At 38.8% G+C, this 17,012-nt stretch overlaps 1 protein-coding gene across 1 annotated transcript in view; it reads right to left on the minus strand.

The window, feature by feature from the left end:
• Positions 1–512: 512 nt before the first annotated feature.
• The window catches only part of nr5a1a (nuclear receptor subfamily 5, group A, member 1a), a 29,299-nt gene continuing 12,799 nt past the window's right edge, over positions 513–17,012 (minus strand). Inside the window, exons 6-8 of the mRNA XM_067412958.1 lie at positions 8,556–8,675; positions 7,139–7,283; positions 513–4,013 (exon numbers count right to left, since the gene is read on the minus strand). Coding sequence (XP_067269059.1) covers positions 3,757–4,013; positions 7,139–7,283; positions 8,556–8,675 — 522 coding nt within the window. The 3' untranslated portion in view covers positions 513–3,756. The remainder of the gene's footprint in view (positions 4,014–7,138; positions 7,284–8,555; positions 8,676–17,012) is intronic.

Raw genomic sequence — 17,012 nt, forward strand, 5'->3', positions numbered from 1 at the left:
AATCACACATAGTCTCGCACTCTCTCGCACTCACACTCTCACTCATGCTCTCTCACACACTCTCCCTCTCTCTCGCTCACTTTCTCACACACACTCATACTCACACACACTCACTCTTACACTCGCTCTCTCACTCACACTCTCACTCTCTCACACACACACACACACACACACACACACACACACACACACACACACACACACACACACACACACACACACACACACACACACACACACACACACACACACACACACACACACACACACACACACACACACACACACACAAACTCTCTCATACTTACTCTCTCACACACTTTCACACACAAACTCTCCTACAATCACTCTCTCCCTCTCATTCTCTCACACACTCTCTCTCACTGACTCACTCTCTCACACTAGCACTCTCACACTCACTCACACACTTACTCTCACACTCTAGCACACACGCTCACACTCTCTCTCTCTCTCACACACACACACACACACACACACACAAACAACTGCAGCATGTTTTTGTTTTTTATTGCAACCAAAATTTTCAGTTAAATGGAAAGACAAATAAATGTGTAATCTATGTAAAAATGTGCTTTAAATACTTTCATTGATACTGTTAATAACATTATCTCAATAAATATCATTATCTTTTTGGACAGGCCCTTTTGGAACATCCTTTTTATTTTAAATAGATACTAAATTGGCAAACAAGAAAAGTACAAAACTCATCCTCCATTTAAAAGCATTAAGGTAAATAACAGATACATAAATATCGTTCTTAGACGCTAGAGCGCAACAGTGAGTTCCAGGAGTAATTCAGTTTCTCCAGGGGAAAGGGATTTTAACCATAACTTATAAACCTCAAATTACCTACTGTGAGCTACGGGGTTGTTCATTGTAATAAATGTTATTATTTGTTTCTGTAAGTCGTCAGCCCGCATTATTTCAACTTATTTTTTTAAAATAATCATGTTTAACTGTGGAATTTGTGGTGAAAACTACATGATGCCTGTACATAAAATTCCACCAATCAGAGTCACACTATGAGCTCTTAAGCTCCGCCCACTCCCATGAAGCTCCGCAAATTACATAATTAAGTCTAATTATCTCTAAAAGTATATAAATACAGTTTAAAGCTTGATTGGATGTGCTCAATGGGTAACACATACAAAGCCTAATGTTCTTTAATTAAAGTTTCTTTAAATATTAAAATAGTTTTGGCTGATGTAATATGACACTAGTGGGCGTGGCCACACCTAGAAGGAGGTTCATTTCAAAGAACCCCTTCATTTCTAACTTATAGAGTTGCTCACTAAATGCAAACAAATATTATTCTGACAGTTCCAATTTTATTTGTTACCACATTTAACAGGGAATAAAATGCAAAGAATAAAATGTGTAAGTTGTACAACATGTTTACATTTTAAATTGGTCCGATAAAGTCATTGGTCCCAAATTATGGAATGAACTGCAGCTGTACATCATATCCCGTTTATAAATCATACTTCTTCTCTTTGGCCTTTAACACATCTTGAGATGACTTTTGCTGTGACTGTTATTTTATTGTGTAAAATGTTTGATATATTTTTTTTTAACATTTTTGATGTGGATACTTTAAATAGTATTCATGTGTGTTATGTTAATTATTTTGTGTATTGACAATGTACAGCACTTTGGCTAACATTGTTATTTTTAAAGTGCTTTATAAATAAAGGACATTGAGATAAATGTTCCTCTTATTATGTGTTATTATAGTCGGGCCAACTATGGCACACATGGCTCAGTTCTGGCAGCGGTAATAATTTGTTGTAGAGTTCATTTCCATCCATATTCTGATTTCTGAATATTCAAATGTAATGTTAACACAACATGTTTTCTCAGTTGTTTTGAATTTTATGAATTTTAAACATTGCCCTTGTGTGTTTTTTATTGTATAAATTTGTTGAATACAATTGAATTGTTTTTAATATAAACATATACTGGACCCTATTTTAACGATCTGAAACGCAAGTGTCAAAGCGCGAAGCGCAAGTAACTTTGTGGGCGGGTCTCGGCGCTGTTGCTATTTTCCCGGCGGGATAAATGGCTCTTGCGCACGGCGCAAATCTAAAATGGGTTGGTCTGAAGTAGCTTCATTATTCGTAGGTGTGGTTTGGGCGTAACGTGAATAAACCAATCAGAGCGGCATCCAACATCCCCTTTAAAAGCAGCTGCGCAAGTTCATTATGGGTCGCTATTATTATGGCGTATTTACCAGGCGCACGCCAGGAGCGGTTCACAGCCGAGGAGACTGATGTTCTTGAAGAGCAGTGAAAGACAGAGAAGTTGTGTTGTATGGGGATGGGAGAAACATAGATGTCTTGCCACTATTGGGCAAACAGGTCTGATCCTTAATTACTACAATTAGCCTGAATAATTTGTAAGCTAGATTTATGCCTATTTTTCCACATCTTCGTGGCACACCACAATGATTTCCGTCATCTTGTGTGTTCATATTTTTTTAGTGTAACAATTTATGATTTGCAAAAATAACTGTTGCATCTGTGTAGATTACATGAGCAAAGTGTATGCGCGTTGAGCACGCTATACATTATGGTCAAGCATGCGCCCTTAAAATAGCATAATGAACAACGCGCAGCGCGCCGCTGACTTTAGACGAGGTTTTTTCTGGTCAGTGGCGCAACTGTTTAATGGAACAGCAAAATAGCTCCAGGGATTGTTTGCGCCGGAACACGCCTCCTTTTTTGCGCTGAACCGCCCAGGGAGCGCAAGTTCATTCACTAGTTTAGCGACGAGCTTCTGTGGAGGGAAAAGCGCGCTTTGCGCCGGTGCAAAATAGGAATGACACGCGTCGGTGTACAAAGTCAATTGCGCTGGGTGCAAGATAGTGTTAATAAACAATGTGTTTTTAAGCTTTCAAATGAGGACGCAGAATTATTTTGATAAATTAGGGACGGCCTACTTTACCTGAAAATAACATTATGAACTGTATTCAAATTGAATTATTACAACTGGACCTTATTAAGGAAAGTATTAAGTAAATTTAATTACACATTTAACAAAAAGAGACCCACTGTATCTGCATTCACGCTATTCATATTTTGCAATAAATTGAAAAATATAGTTTTATACAAAGAATAATCACATATTAAAATAAGTATTTGATATGTATTTCTGCATTGTTTTTTTTCAATTATGCTGTTTGCAATGCTTCATGGGATTGTAGTTCTTTCCCTCACTAAATCTGTGAAGTTCACAGTCTCATTCGAACGTTTTTTTTGCTTTAAATCGATGTTTGTAATGTTGTGATTCTCAGTATGGAGTACCACAAGGCTCAGTACTAGGACCGTTGCTTTTCACCCTCCACAAGTTTTAGTTTTAAATCGAGGTTTGTAATGTTGTGATTCTCCTTGTAGTTTCCTGGTTTGGTTCATGGCTTATAACGCTTTAACTTAGACTTTTGAAATCCCTATGGGAAAAATGAATTGTAAAAAACAATCCTTCCGGAGCTCTTCCGGACACTCTGCAATTATTACCTTTATAACTCAGAGAATAACAAAACAGCACTAAGAAGGAAACACTATTGCAAATATAAAAACACCTCTGTGTCCATCAGTGATTGTCGTGCTTAAAAATGAATGCAGATGAAATAAAATCTGCACATTCTTCACGCAAGGTGTGAAATAATTGCCTTTGGAAAACTGTTCACCATCCGTTTTGCACTTATGGCTTTGACTCTGGAGAGGAATGTCCCGTTCACACGGCGGTCGACCTCTTGGCGTGAAGCATTTCTATGAGCAGGTTGTTGCACGGCACCTCTCCGCACAGGTGTTTGTAGCACAGATAGTCCTCGGCCTGCGCGCTGAGCGACCGCACCTCCGGCAGCCGCAGTATGAGCTGACCGAAGCGGTCCAGACACTGAGGGTACGAGTACAGCGTGTACTCCAGCAGAGCCCCGTTCACCTGCTCCTGCACGCTCTCCACAAACGGCTGGTTCTCCAGGAGCTTCACACCTGAGGACCAGACACAGCATTATACATCTGTGTGTGTGTGTGTTAGGGTGACCAAACGTCCAGTTTTCCCAGGACATAGACATTTTGGTTATAGATAGTATTTTGTAATATAACACTTTTCTATCCATACAGAGGGGACATACTTTAAAGGTATTGAATTAATAAGGCATCTTTGAGTAAACTTCCAGTTTCATTTGAGTATCTCATTTTCAGGCCGGGTGTCCTGGTTTTCGGTAATCCAAAAATGGTCACTCTAGTGTGTGTGTGTGTGTGTGTGTGTGTGTGTGTGTGTGTGTGTGTGTGTGTGTGTGTGTGTGTGTGTGTGTGTGTGTGTGTGTGTGTGTGTGTGTGTGTGTGTGTGTGTGTGTGTGTGTGTGTGTGTGTGTGTGTGTGTGTGTGTGTGTGTGTGTGTGTGTGTGTGTGTGTGTGTGTGTGTGTGTGTGTGTGTGTGTGTGTGTGTGTGTGTGTGTGTGTGTGTGTGTGTGTGTGTGTGTGTGTGTTAGGGTAACAATAGCCTCACCCATTAACGGAGCACTTTAAAGCATTAGCAGAGCTCATCAGAACAGCCATTCACACAGTAATTAAAATGTTGAATAATCTTTTCAGAACATTTGAAGGACACAAATTACTCAATAAAGCTGCTTTCATTTGGGCAAAGAATGAAAAACATCTATGTGACGGAGAGACAGGAGAAGAGAAATTCTTTGGCTTTTAAATGCGTACAAGAGCAAACTGTCGTTCAGATGGTGTTGTAGTTATTCATTTTAATAAGTGCTTGAACTGTGCTGTATTCAGGGTATATACAGTAAGTATTGCAATTAGTGCCTCACAAAATCAAAGTATGTTGAAAACAGTGTAAAAAGTGCAGTGCTAGTTTTCACACAACGGCCTGATTCTCAGATTAAATGTGCTTCCGAGCAGTTTGTCACATATTGCAATTTTATGCAATTGATTTACATTTTTGCTGTTTCATGAGTTTTTGTTTAGTAACTTATTTGTATTACTTTTAAAGGCAATGGTTCTCATCCTTGTTTGTCCACAACAATATTTTAAAGCCAATGACTTCCAATTGTTCATGATTTACTACATTTACATTTACGCATTTGGCAGACGCTTTTATCCAAAGCGACTTACATTGCATTCAAGGTACACATTTTACATTATTGTTAGTTCTTGCTTTCCCTGAGAATCGAACCCATGACCTTGGCATTGCAAGCGCCACGCTCTACTGGTTGAGCTACAGGAAGGCCATTTACTGTGGATTAAAAATAAGAATTCTTAAAAATATGTTTACCTGTAATTTCTACTCGATAAAATATGTTGGAATTCGGTATGACAAAAAAGTATATTTATAAAATGACCATCATTTTTTAAGATTTCATGAGTTAAATAAAAAAATCTTGATTTTTAGTCATTTTATTTTTAGTCTATTTATTTTAATATATACACACACTATATTGAGTATTAGGACACTCCTCCAAATCACTGAGTTCAGGTGTTCAATCCCTTCATGGCCACAGGTGTATAACTCAAGCTCTAGGCCTGCAGACGCTTCTACACACATTAGTGAAAGAATGGGTCGCTCTCAGGAGCTCAGTGAACTCAAGCGTGGGGCCGTGATAGGCTGACACCTGTGCAATAAGTCCATTCCTGACATTTCCTCACTACTAAATATTCCACGCTCAACTGTTAGTGGGATTATAACAAAGGGGAAGCCATTGGGAACAACAGCCACGAAGTGATAGGTCACATGAAATCCCAGAGCGGGGTCAGCGCATGCTGAGGGTCACAGTGCGCAGAAGTCACCAAATTTCTGCAGAGTCAACAGCTCCAGACCTCCAAACTTCTGTGGCCTTCAGATGAGCTCAAAAACAGCGTAGAGATCTTAATTGAATGGGTTTCCGGGACTTGAAACTGCATTGTGCCAAGTGTAGAGTTTGCTGGAGGGGGGATTATAGTATGTGGTTGTTTTTCAGGGAGTGGGAACTCCCTTATTTCCAGTGAAAGGAACTCTTAATGCTTCAGCATACCAAGACATTTTGGACAATTTCATGCTCCCAACTTTGTAGGAACAGTTTGGAGTGAGGAGTTTGGTGTGGAGGAACTTGACTGGCCTGCACAGAGTCCTGAGCTCATCCCGATAGAACAGCTTTGGGATGAATTAGAGCGGAGACTGAGAGCCAGGCCTTCTGGTCCAACATCAGTGCCTGACCTCACAAATGCGCTTCTAGAAGAATGGGCAAAAATCCCCATAAACACACTCCTAAACCTTGAGGAAAGCCTTCCCAGAAGAGCTGAAGCTGTAAGAGCTGCACAGGGTGGGCCGACTCCATATTAAACCCTACGGACTTATTAAGAATGAAATGTCATTAAAGTTAATTTAAATTGTTGCGGACCCCTGTTTGAGAAGCCCTGCTTTAGGGTGGGCGTGCACGTGCGTGCGTGCGTGCGTGTGTGTTCAGGAGCATTGTTGGAGCGTTGCTATTGTGAGGAACTGAAAACCACTGACCATTGACCAACACAAACCTGCTCTAAAGTCAATAGTGCAATATTTCTGTGTTATTTAAATAGTGTGTGAGTAATATGAGCCTATAGGCGGTGCACAACACACACACACTCTGGTTATTACACACACAGGGATGCACACCAGCACACTCATGCCAAATAATAAAAATTAAAGGATTCGTCTCTGGAGAAGCGTTCAGTCTTTCCTCATGTAAATAGTGAATCCACCGGTGCGAGCACAACTGGCTTTTAAAGGGAAAGGGAGATGAGACTCTGATTGGTTTACACACCCATGATTTATTAAGAGACGAGGGTCAACCCTTTTGGATCATGTGCCGAACGTTTTTCACGTCGTTAAACTAGCAAAAGTGTATTTAGACACGCCCTAAGTGCACCTGCCCCATGAGCTTCAGACCATGATCAGATCTTTAAAATAGAGCCCTGTGTACTAAAAAGTAGGGGTTGGGAAAGTTGATTGGGACACATTTTGCCATTGAGATGACTAATAAGAACGACTAATGACGAATAAGTGTCCCAATCAAGCTGAATTCAGCCCTATGTAGTTTTCTATCAGCAACAAAGTGATGCTTGTCAGCGTTACGTGAAGAGGTCGGACTCACTGGGGTTGAAGAGGATGAGGAACTTCAGACAGGCCATCTCTCTTTGGTCCACCTGCAGCAGCTGCAGTCTCCTGGCCAGCTCCTGTCCTCTCTGCACCATACTGGACAGAGGCGGCCCCGCGTCAGACACCGCTGACAGATCCACCTACAGCACACAACAGCTTCATTAGTGAGCAGATCCTTCACGAACGGCAAAGAGGCGTTTCTATACAACATGCATCAAGAAAGTTTAGTGCATTAAAAGGCCAAATAACCAGCCTAAAAATCTAGACGCCCCCTAGCGGCAGCAAATCTAATCTGCCGTGAGTGTTGTCTAGCAACTCTCAATACACTTCTGAGCTGTAAACGCCAAACTCTGGTCGGGCCAATCACATCATGTCTAGAGTCGGTGGGCGGGGCTTAACATAATGACAGCCGAGTTGCGATTGCGTGCTACTAGTAAACACAGAAACTGGCGAACGGCGGTTTAATCTTCACATGTTTACTAGCTTCAACTAGCTCTGCTTCACCTTCGTTGCTCTGGTTGGTTGTAGCGCTATCCTATCGCGTGCAGAGGGAGTTTGAAAGACAACCGTTTATCCGCCCCTCAGATTGAGCTGATGGTGAGTTTCCAGACCAAACATCTTGATGTGGATCTGGCTTGACAGGCCACCAAATAACAACAGTTGAAGCCTAAAGAGCTGTCTTAAATAATACACACAGATTCTTTGACTAAGAGTCAGTCTTCCTCCTTCCTTTTCATTCAATTAGTCTTTTGACAGATGCAAAAGCATATGCAAGTTCAGCATTTAATGTTTGGTCCTGTTTACTTCTGGTATTGAGATGCGTTTTGGTCGATCGGATCACAAGTGGACGAGGCTAAATCCAGGTGTAAACGAGTCTAACGCGGTTTGAGCTTGTCCACTTTCGACCACTTCCAGAGGTAGAGGAAAACACATCCGACCGGATTGATTTTGTGGTGTAGACTCTCATCTAATGTGTTTGAACAGCCTATAAAGACGCCCTACTCTCCACCGACTGGCCTAACGCGTGAACATTATGGGATGGCACTAGCCAGACGGGATTTAAACTCTTACGGCTGGAGACCCAAGTTTGGTTTAAAGATGAAAACCGCCCCAAACTCAGTGTTCTCTCTCCAGTCCTGATCTCTAACACACACTCACAGTGTTCGGCTGATCTTGTGTGTGTCAGAGCAGAAACTAAAGCTGATGATCTCCGTGTGTTTGTCCATCCTCTCTGGTCATGTTCATTTCTCATATCACCCTCCCCTCGAAGAAATCAGGACAGAAGTGTTTGAAAGTGGACAAAAGAGACAGAGTCTCCCTCGTCTACAACCACAATGCATCTGAATACCAGCTGTAAACAGGGCGTTTGAAACCCTTTGTACTGAAATGTTCTGCTTTTCCGTGAATCTCACCTCCTGTCCTGTGATGAGCAGCAGACTGCTGTCTCTCCCATGATGCACCTGTCTGCAGATATGATCCAGAAGCAGCAGCTCGCTCCAGCAGTTATGCAGCAGTCGCATCTGATCTCCCACCTAAATCATGGGAAATGAAGAGTTGTTGTGTGCCGATTTAAAGCATAATAATTTCATGATTTGGATCGCCAAAGTCACGTGATTTCAGCAGTTTGGCGGCTTGACACGCGATCCGAATCATGAATCGATTCCCTGATTCATAACGGTTTGAATCTTTGTTTTGAAATCAGCCCATCACTATATAAGTCGTTATTTCGTTTATTTTGCGCCCAAAAACTTTTTGCGTCACTTTATAAATGATGGTAGAATATGATCTGAGAAGATATCTGTGTGTGAAGATGAACGGAGGTCTGACGGGTGTCCAACCACATTAGGGTAAGTAATTAATGATAATTTTCATTTTTGGGTGAACTAACCCTTTAAGTGTCAGGTGTGGGTCAAGAATTATGAAGACTTTGAGGAGAGCTTTTATTTAATCTAAAAACAAACAAAACCAAACCTAAACCCCCACCCCCCCCCCCCAATGGGGGAAAAAAACAGTCCAGGGCTGCAGTACTGGAGCAAAGCACGACAAACAGACACGACTTCCACATGAGGAACATCGATGGCATAGGACAGAGAACAAAAGAAGTTAAATAGGGAAGGTAAACTAGAGAAGGGAGTTCAAATGAACCAGTGAGGTAAAAAAAAACCTAGACTAGAGACTGACAGAAGAGCACATGGCACAAAGAAACCAACATGACAGAAGCCATGTGCTCACACAAACCCACAGCACAGAAGAGACCAACACGTTCATACACCATGTGTGTAACACAAGACAGACAGAAGTGCACAGAGAATGGACGTCAGGACAGTAGCGCGGGAAGGGGGGTGCTGCCCTCCTAATAGCATCAGCCTCCCTGGTGCTATAATTATAATAAAATGATATTGTATTTAAAACATGAAATGAAATAAAATAAATTGACATAACATATTGTGTTTGATATGGGATTAAAATAATAGGCAGTGGATAAGATATAAACTAATGATGAATTTTTTTAATAATTCCTCAGGAAGTGCTTTCGTCACGTCACCTCGCTAACTCTCGGTTTGAGTATTTATCTATCCAGCAAAACTCTCCTGTGCATTCAATGATGACCCCAAAACTCTCTACTGCGCATGCGTATATGAGCGTTTATGACGGCATCGAATTGTGAATGAACGTCATCGTGCTACAGGCTGCAGCGAGGACTTCTTGGCTTGGCGAATGTATTATGTCCAGGTTACATTGACACCACACACACTCCTACTATATAGTGTTACTGAAAAATAAAGCAAAATAAGCATCTACTCATGAGAGTATGCGATTTCAGACGCAGCCAATGAGATTCAGTGGGGTCAGTGACATCATTATTATCTAAAACAATGAAAAAATAGTGTTTATTAATTTTGCCTCAATAAACTCCTATTAATAGTTAGTAAGGTAGTGGTTAAGTTTAGGTTTATGGATGGAGAATAAGGCATTAATATGTGCTTTATCAGGACTAATAGGCAGCCAATATCCTAGTAATATGCATGCTAATTAGCAACTAGTTCATCGTGAGAATTGAACCAAAGGCACCTAAAATTAATTAAGAAAATTACTTAAGTGAAAATAAATACTTCACTAGTTCACTAGTATATACACAATACTAAAACAATCCGATGTTGTTTTGGACCCCATTGACTTTAACGGTATGGTTGCAAACAAAAATAATATATTTTTAAAATGTATTGTTCATCTTTCATTTTCCCTACATGTATATATATTCCTTTGCGTTCCACAGTAGAAAGTCAATCAGGTTTTTTTATTTTATTTGAAGCTATTTCATATTTCGATTTCTAAATAGAAATATAAAAAACTAAAAGAAATGACAAAGGCACCTAAAGTTAAATAACAAAATTACTTAAGTGAAAACTTAAATATTAATAAATACTTCATATGCATAATACTAAAACAATCCGATGTTGTTTTGGACCCCATTGACTTTAATGGTTGCAAACAAAAATAATATTTTTCTAATGTATTGTTCATCTTTCATTTTCCCTGTATGTGCAAAATAAAAAATAAATATATATATATATATATATATATATATATATATATATATATATATATATATATATATATATATATATATATATTCCTTTGCGTTCCACAGTAGAAAGTAATTCCGGTTTGGAACGATGTGAGCGTCATAAACAGAGACGAGTGATTGGTTTGCTCAGTAAATGTGAGGTCTCAAAGCTTGCATAAATGAGTGTGTGAGTCCATAAAAGCTCCAGCACTGACTGCAAACAGGCCCAATAAGTCTTCAAGAATAGGAACATATATTTCATACAGAAACTAAAAAATAAATGTAAATGTTTCAATGCCTTTACGACAGTTCTCCTCTTAATAAAAGGCCGGAGCGGTGATAAATGTGTGCCATTCAGTAGGTTAAACTCAAAGCGTGTCACCTCTGACTCTCACACCCGAACCCTACACACAGACGCACGGCTAAGCGGACACAGATCGTAAAACGACGGCGCGAGAGTCCTTGTGACGAGCTGTATTTATGAGCGCACCTTCTCACCTCTCGTCCTTCATCGCTCTCTCCATCGTCTTCCTCCCCCACTAACCCTGTGTCCGTGCTCATATACAGTCCTCTGCCTTTGAAGGCCACGCCGTGTCAGTATTCAGTGAAGCTCTAATAGAAGCGTCACACACACACACACAATCACTCAACCCATGTATCCACATCTAATCCACAGCCCTGCCGACCTGACCTCTCTCACACGGTAGACCGTCCTGCACAAACCTAATAGCATGTACACACACACACGTGCCAAAGAGAGTTTAATAAAACCCTTTTCAATCGGAGGAACAATGCGGCGGAGAGAGGGAGCGCGGCATGGGATTCCTGAGTTATCTGCTGCCGGAATGTAATTAAGCGTCCAGTCAGTCGCTGGCATGCATTTCCAAACTGACACATTTTAGGCATCATTTGGAATCCTGACGCTTGTTGCCATGACCACAGAACGGAATGCGACGGTCGTGCAGGTGTGAATGTGCAAAAACAAAGTTCCAAATTCTAAACGATTTGCTTGAATTCACTCCAGCATGCAGTCACTTATCGACCGAATATTCGCTGTGATATCTGCTGATAAAGGCATTTATGGGCCATAGAACTAAAAAACACACATGTAAAAAGCATTTAAGCATTAGATGTTTACTCAGATCCTTCTATTGAAAAATCAGTAATCTTAAAGGCCCACTGAAATCAAAATGTTAGTTTTGTAGCTTTTAGTATGACTGTGTTAGCCTTAAAGTTATGAATAAGCTGGTGTGTGTTCCAAAACTATGACAAAATTTGCATTCAGGGGATTTAAGCATTCAAAATGTACAGTCTCTCACTTCCTTTAAAACGAATCTCAGATTTTGGTGACATCATCGCAGACTTCACATTCTCGTCAAATCTTCTGTCCAATCAGAATGAGCTATAGAATCTAAAGCCCGCCCCCTACACTGCTGAAGCTGCGGGTGAAATCTGTCAGCTGTTAACACACATCTGCTAATTTCTACATGGTGAAAGGCACATAGCACACTGGGGATTTTAACGATCTGAAACGCAAGTAACTTTGTGGGCGGGTCTCGGCGCTGTTGCTATTTTCCCGGCGGGATAAATGGCTCTTGCGCCCGGCGCAAATCTAAAATGGGTTGGTCTGAAGTAGCTTCATTATTCATAGGTGTGGTTTGGGCGTAACGTGAATAAACCAATCAGAGCGGCATCCATCATTCCCTTTAAAAGCAGCTGCGCAAGTTCATTATGGGTCGCTATTATTATGGCGTATTTACCAGGCGCACGCCAGGAGCGGTTCACAGCCGAGGAGACGGATGTTCTTGTAGAGCAGTGAAAGACAGAGGAGTTGTGTTGTATGGGGATGGGAGAAACCCACCCAAAATAGCGTCGGTTAAACAGTTTTTTCAGGTTTTCAGATTTTTTTTCCTGGTTCTTGACGGACAAACCAATTTGTCAGATGTCCTAATATTCATATATGTCTTGCCACTATTGGGCAAACAGGTCTGATCCTTAATTACTACAATAAGCCTGAATAATTTGTAAGCTAGATTTATGCCTATTTTTTCACATCTTCGTGGCACACCACAATGATTTCCGTCATCTCATGTGTTAATATTTTTTTAGTGTAACAATTTATGATTTGCAAAAATAGCTGTTGCATCTGTGTAGATTACATGAGCAAAGTGAATGCGCGTTGTGCACGCTCTACATTATTGTCAAGCATGCGCCCTTAAAATAGCATAATGAACAACGCGCAATGCGCCGCTGACTTTAGAGGAGGTTTTTTCTGGTCAGTGGCGCAACTGTTTAATGGAACAGCAAAATAGCTCCAGGGATTGTTTGCGCCGGAACACGCCTCCTTTTTTGCGCTGAACCGCCCAGGGAGCGCAAGTTCATTCACTGGTTTAGCGACGTGCTTCTGTGGAGGGAAAAGCGCGCTTTGCGCGGCTGCAAAATAGGAATGACACGCGTCGGTGTACAAAGTCAATTGCGCTGGGTGCACGATAGGGCCCTGTATATGTGATAGGAAACGATTGAGTGTAAATATGCTTTCATTTGAGGCGAATAAAGTCTGTTTTCACGTTAGTTTCACGCACCGCAGTAGTGCACACACACCAACAGCTCCAGTCTAAATCTAGACTACAGACACGAGAGCGCAGCGCGGATCATATGCGCGAGTCGGCGCAGACAACAAACATATCGACCCATTTGAATTCTGCACACAATGCTGCATTTCAAAGCGATATGGAGGAGATTATGATGATAAACGTTTAGAGGAAACTGGCTTTACCAAACAGAGTAAGGTCCGCTCTTGCGCTCTAGTCAAACTGTATATTAACGAAACGCTATTGGCTGTTTCAAAAAAGGGGAGGAGCTGCTAACAGCTGGAGTCGTTTCAGAGGAAATTACGTCAACACATTGAATAATGCGGCGCGTTTCAAGGCACTTCAGTGGACCTTTAATATATGGAGCACTAAAGGAAAATGAGAGTTATGCATCATCTGAAAGCTGAATCAATAAGCATCATTGATGTGTGGTTTGTTAGGATAGGATAATATTTGAAAATCTGGAATCTGAGGGTGCAAAAATATCTAAATATTGAAAAAAAAATCTAAGTCCTTAGAAATGCATATTACTACTAATAATAAATATTTTGATTTATTTACAGCAGGAAATGTACAACATGGAACATGATCTTAATATCCTAATGATTTTTGGCATAAAAGAAAAATTGATCATTTTGACTCACACAAAAAAATTATACGTTGGATTTACTTATTTTTTTATTTCAACAGGTTCCATGTAATTGGGTTATGGTGAATTTAATGAACAATGTCTATTTCGGTAAATGTATTTTTTTTACGTAAAGTTAACTCAATGCCGTTTAGTTAAATCAGGTTAACATTCTTAATTTTGTCCAAAACTATTAAGTTTAATTACTCTGCAATGAATATATTTAAAAAATAATAAAAAAAAAAGTAATCCAGATTAATTGATTATTTTTATTTAGGGAAATGCTTTTTTTTAATTAATTTTTTTACAACATTTACAAAACCTTTTACATTACAAGATTGTATTAGGCTAGTTACATTCATGGCATGCCCAAAGCAGCTTTTTCTTTATTATTAAATCAACTTTAATTATTATTAGCAGGTCCTGACCCTCATGCTCTACACTTCACCACAATGATCAACCTCTAAAATCACTAACATAACACACACTTTTAAATACCAACAAAACATTAAACATTAAAAAGTCTCCATTTTCTCATCTCATTAGAAATGCATAAAAGAGCACTTTATTTAAACATTCACCCTCCAAATTCAGCCCCTTTGCAAAGCATGATGGGAAGTGAAAGTCCTGTTTGATTGGGTTACTTGATCAAAACATGTTATTTAAAAATAAAAACATTAAGTTATGTCAAAGAGTAACGGTTTTAAGTCAATATAACATGAAGCAAATTCATTTGAACCAGAAACCTGATATAATGGTGTTAAATCGAGATGAATTGCTTAAATAAAGTTCATTTTTTTGAGTGCACACAATGTGTTGTTGGCTATCTCTGCAGATATACCCGTGAGACGCAGGACTGATGAAGAGCTCCAGGGTCACATTAATTAAATCTTTTACTTGGGAGGCGGCTGTCCCGAATCCTACATTTCAACTTATGAAAATGATATTGAAATACAGTCAAAGCAAAAATGATTCAGACACAGATATAATGTTTGACTAGTGTGTGCAGGACACTATAGTTCATTTCTGTAAGCGAGGAGAGCTGAGCATGTTTTGCTAATGTGACCTTTGACACCACAGACTGAACTAAATGAAGCACTGCTTGGTCATTGGTTGACCTAAACTGGTATTATCTAACTGTGTAGTTAAATTGAACAGCTGATTGGTCTAATCCCTTTCTATCAAAGTTATAGGACATTATCGAGATAAATTTGTTCTGACATTCTGAGTTCTTGTCATATTTTATTACCATTTTCTAAATTATAGCGAATAAACTGTGATAATGTGAGAAAATGTTGGAGTTGATGTTGTGTCTGAACACATTTAGGTTTGACTGTTTGACATTTTAGCATTTTTGTTCCATTGTTGTTTTTAAAAAATAGTTACATTTTGTTTATATATTTTCTTTTGTAGATCATGAAACTTTATGTAAAACGTGTCCCTGTAATGTGATCTGGTCACTGCTGAACATGTCAAAAAAAAAAAAAAATTTAATTATCAACTAAGATTTTTAATCCAATATGTATTTAAAAAATGAATACTTAACTCTGAAATCAGTGTGATTAACTTGATGCCTTTTAAAAGAAAGATTGGATTCAAAATTAAACACATCTCATAAATTACACTTGAAATATTGTTAAAACTGTAATTGTTATTGATTTACAGTGAAACACTTTTAATGAGATAGCAAAACATTTATTTACAAGATAGATGTAAACTAAATCTTAGGTCAATATAAGCCTTCTTATTAAATTATATATTATTGTGTGTCGGTCGTGACAAATTTGAGGAGAGGAAAAATATTCCAAAACTTTCTGCAAATATATGTGTGACCCTGAACCACAAAATATGATTAGTCAGTTAATAACATAAACCAATCCTGAGTAGTATTTCATATCCGACTATACCGAAAAACAATGGAAACCATCTTGTATTGTAGAGACTTTTAAAATTTCTAATACTTGAGTAGACAATATTTTTATCTGACTGTTTTTGATGAGTGATAAAGAATGACAACATGCATTTTATGGCAAAAAAAATACAACTAAATATATGACCCTGAGCTCTTCATCAGTCCTGCGTCTCACGGGGATGTCTGTGGCGACAGCCAACAAAACATTATATGGGTCAAAATTATCCATTTTACTTTTATACCAAAATTATTAGGATATAAAAATCATGTTCCATGAAGATATTTTATACATTTAAATACATGTAAATATATCATAAATGTATTATTAGTAGTAATATGCATTGCTAAGGACTTCATCTGGACAACTTTAAAGGAAATTTTCTCAATATTTTGATTTTTTTGCACCCTTAGATTCCAGATTTTCAAATATCGTCCTATCCTAACAAGCCACACATCAATGGAAAGAGTATTTTTTCAGATGAGGCATTTACAAAAAAAAAAAAGACCCTTATGACTGGTTTTGTGGTGCAGGGTCACATTATGAAAACTAACTGCACAATTACTACACTGTAAAAAAATATTTAGAAAAAAAGTTTCCTGGTTGCCTTAAAATTTTGAGTTCATTGAAATTAAAATTTTGAGTTACTACGATGACATTTTTTTGAGATTCGACAACCTTTATTAAAAGATTATTAAAAGATTTTATAAGCATTTTGGGTGAGTGTGTATTTTATTTGTGATGATGCAGCCAAATTGTGCTATTTTCATGATTTATCTATTTTTTTTATGTGGTTCAGATACAATAATATTTTGAGTTTCTATTTATTAAACAAATTTCCTTCATTGTATCAACTCAAATTTTACATTTCAATAAACTCAAATTTTTAAGGCAACCAGGTTACTTACTTTTTTAAGTTAAACCAACAAAAAAAACAAAAAAAACATTTTACAGTGTAGAAATATGTACCTTGGATATTATGCAATTTGCATACATACAACATTTGTGGAAACAATTTCAGGAATGTTTCCAACTCTGGCTTTGAACCAGTTCTGTCGAATGGCCCTCGTAAGAGGTCAGAGCTCTTCTGGAGATGAAGTTTGAAAAGGCGTATCGGTTTCAGAATTACAGCAACAACAAATCCTGCGTGATTTGCAACACTCCCTGAAGTG

This window comes from Pseudorasbora parva, chromosome 13 (assembly GCF_024679245.1).
Source record: "Pseudorasbora parva isolate DD20220531a chromosome 13, ASM2467924v1, whole genome shotgun sequence".
NCBI lineage: Eukaryota > Metazoa > Chordata > Actinopteri > Cypriniformes > Gobionidae > Pseudorasbora > Pseudorasbora parva.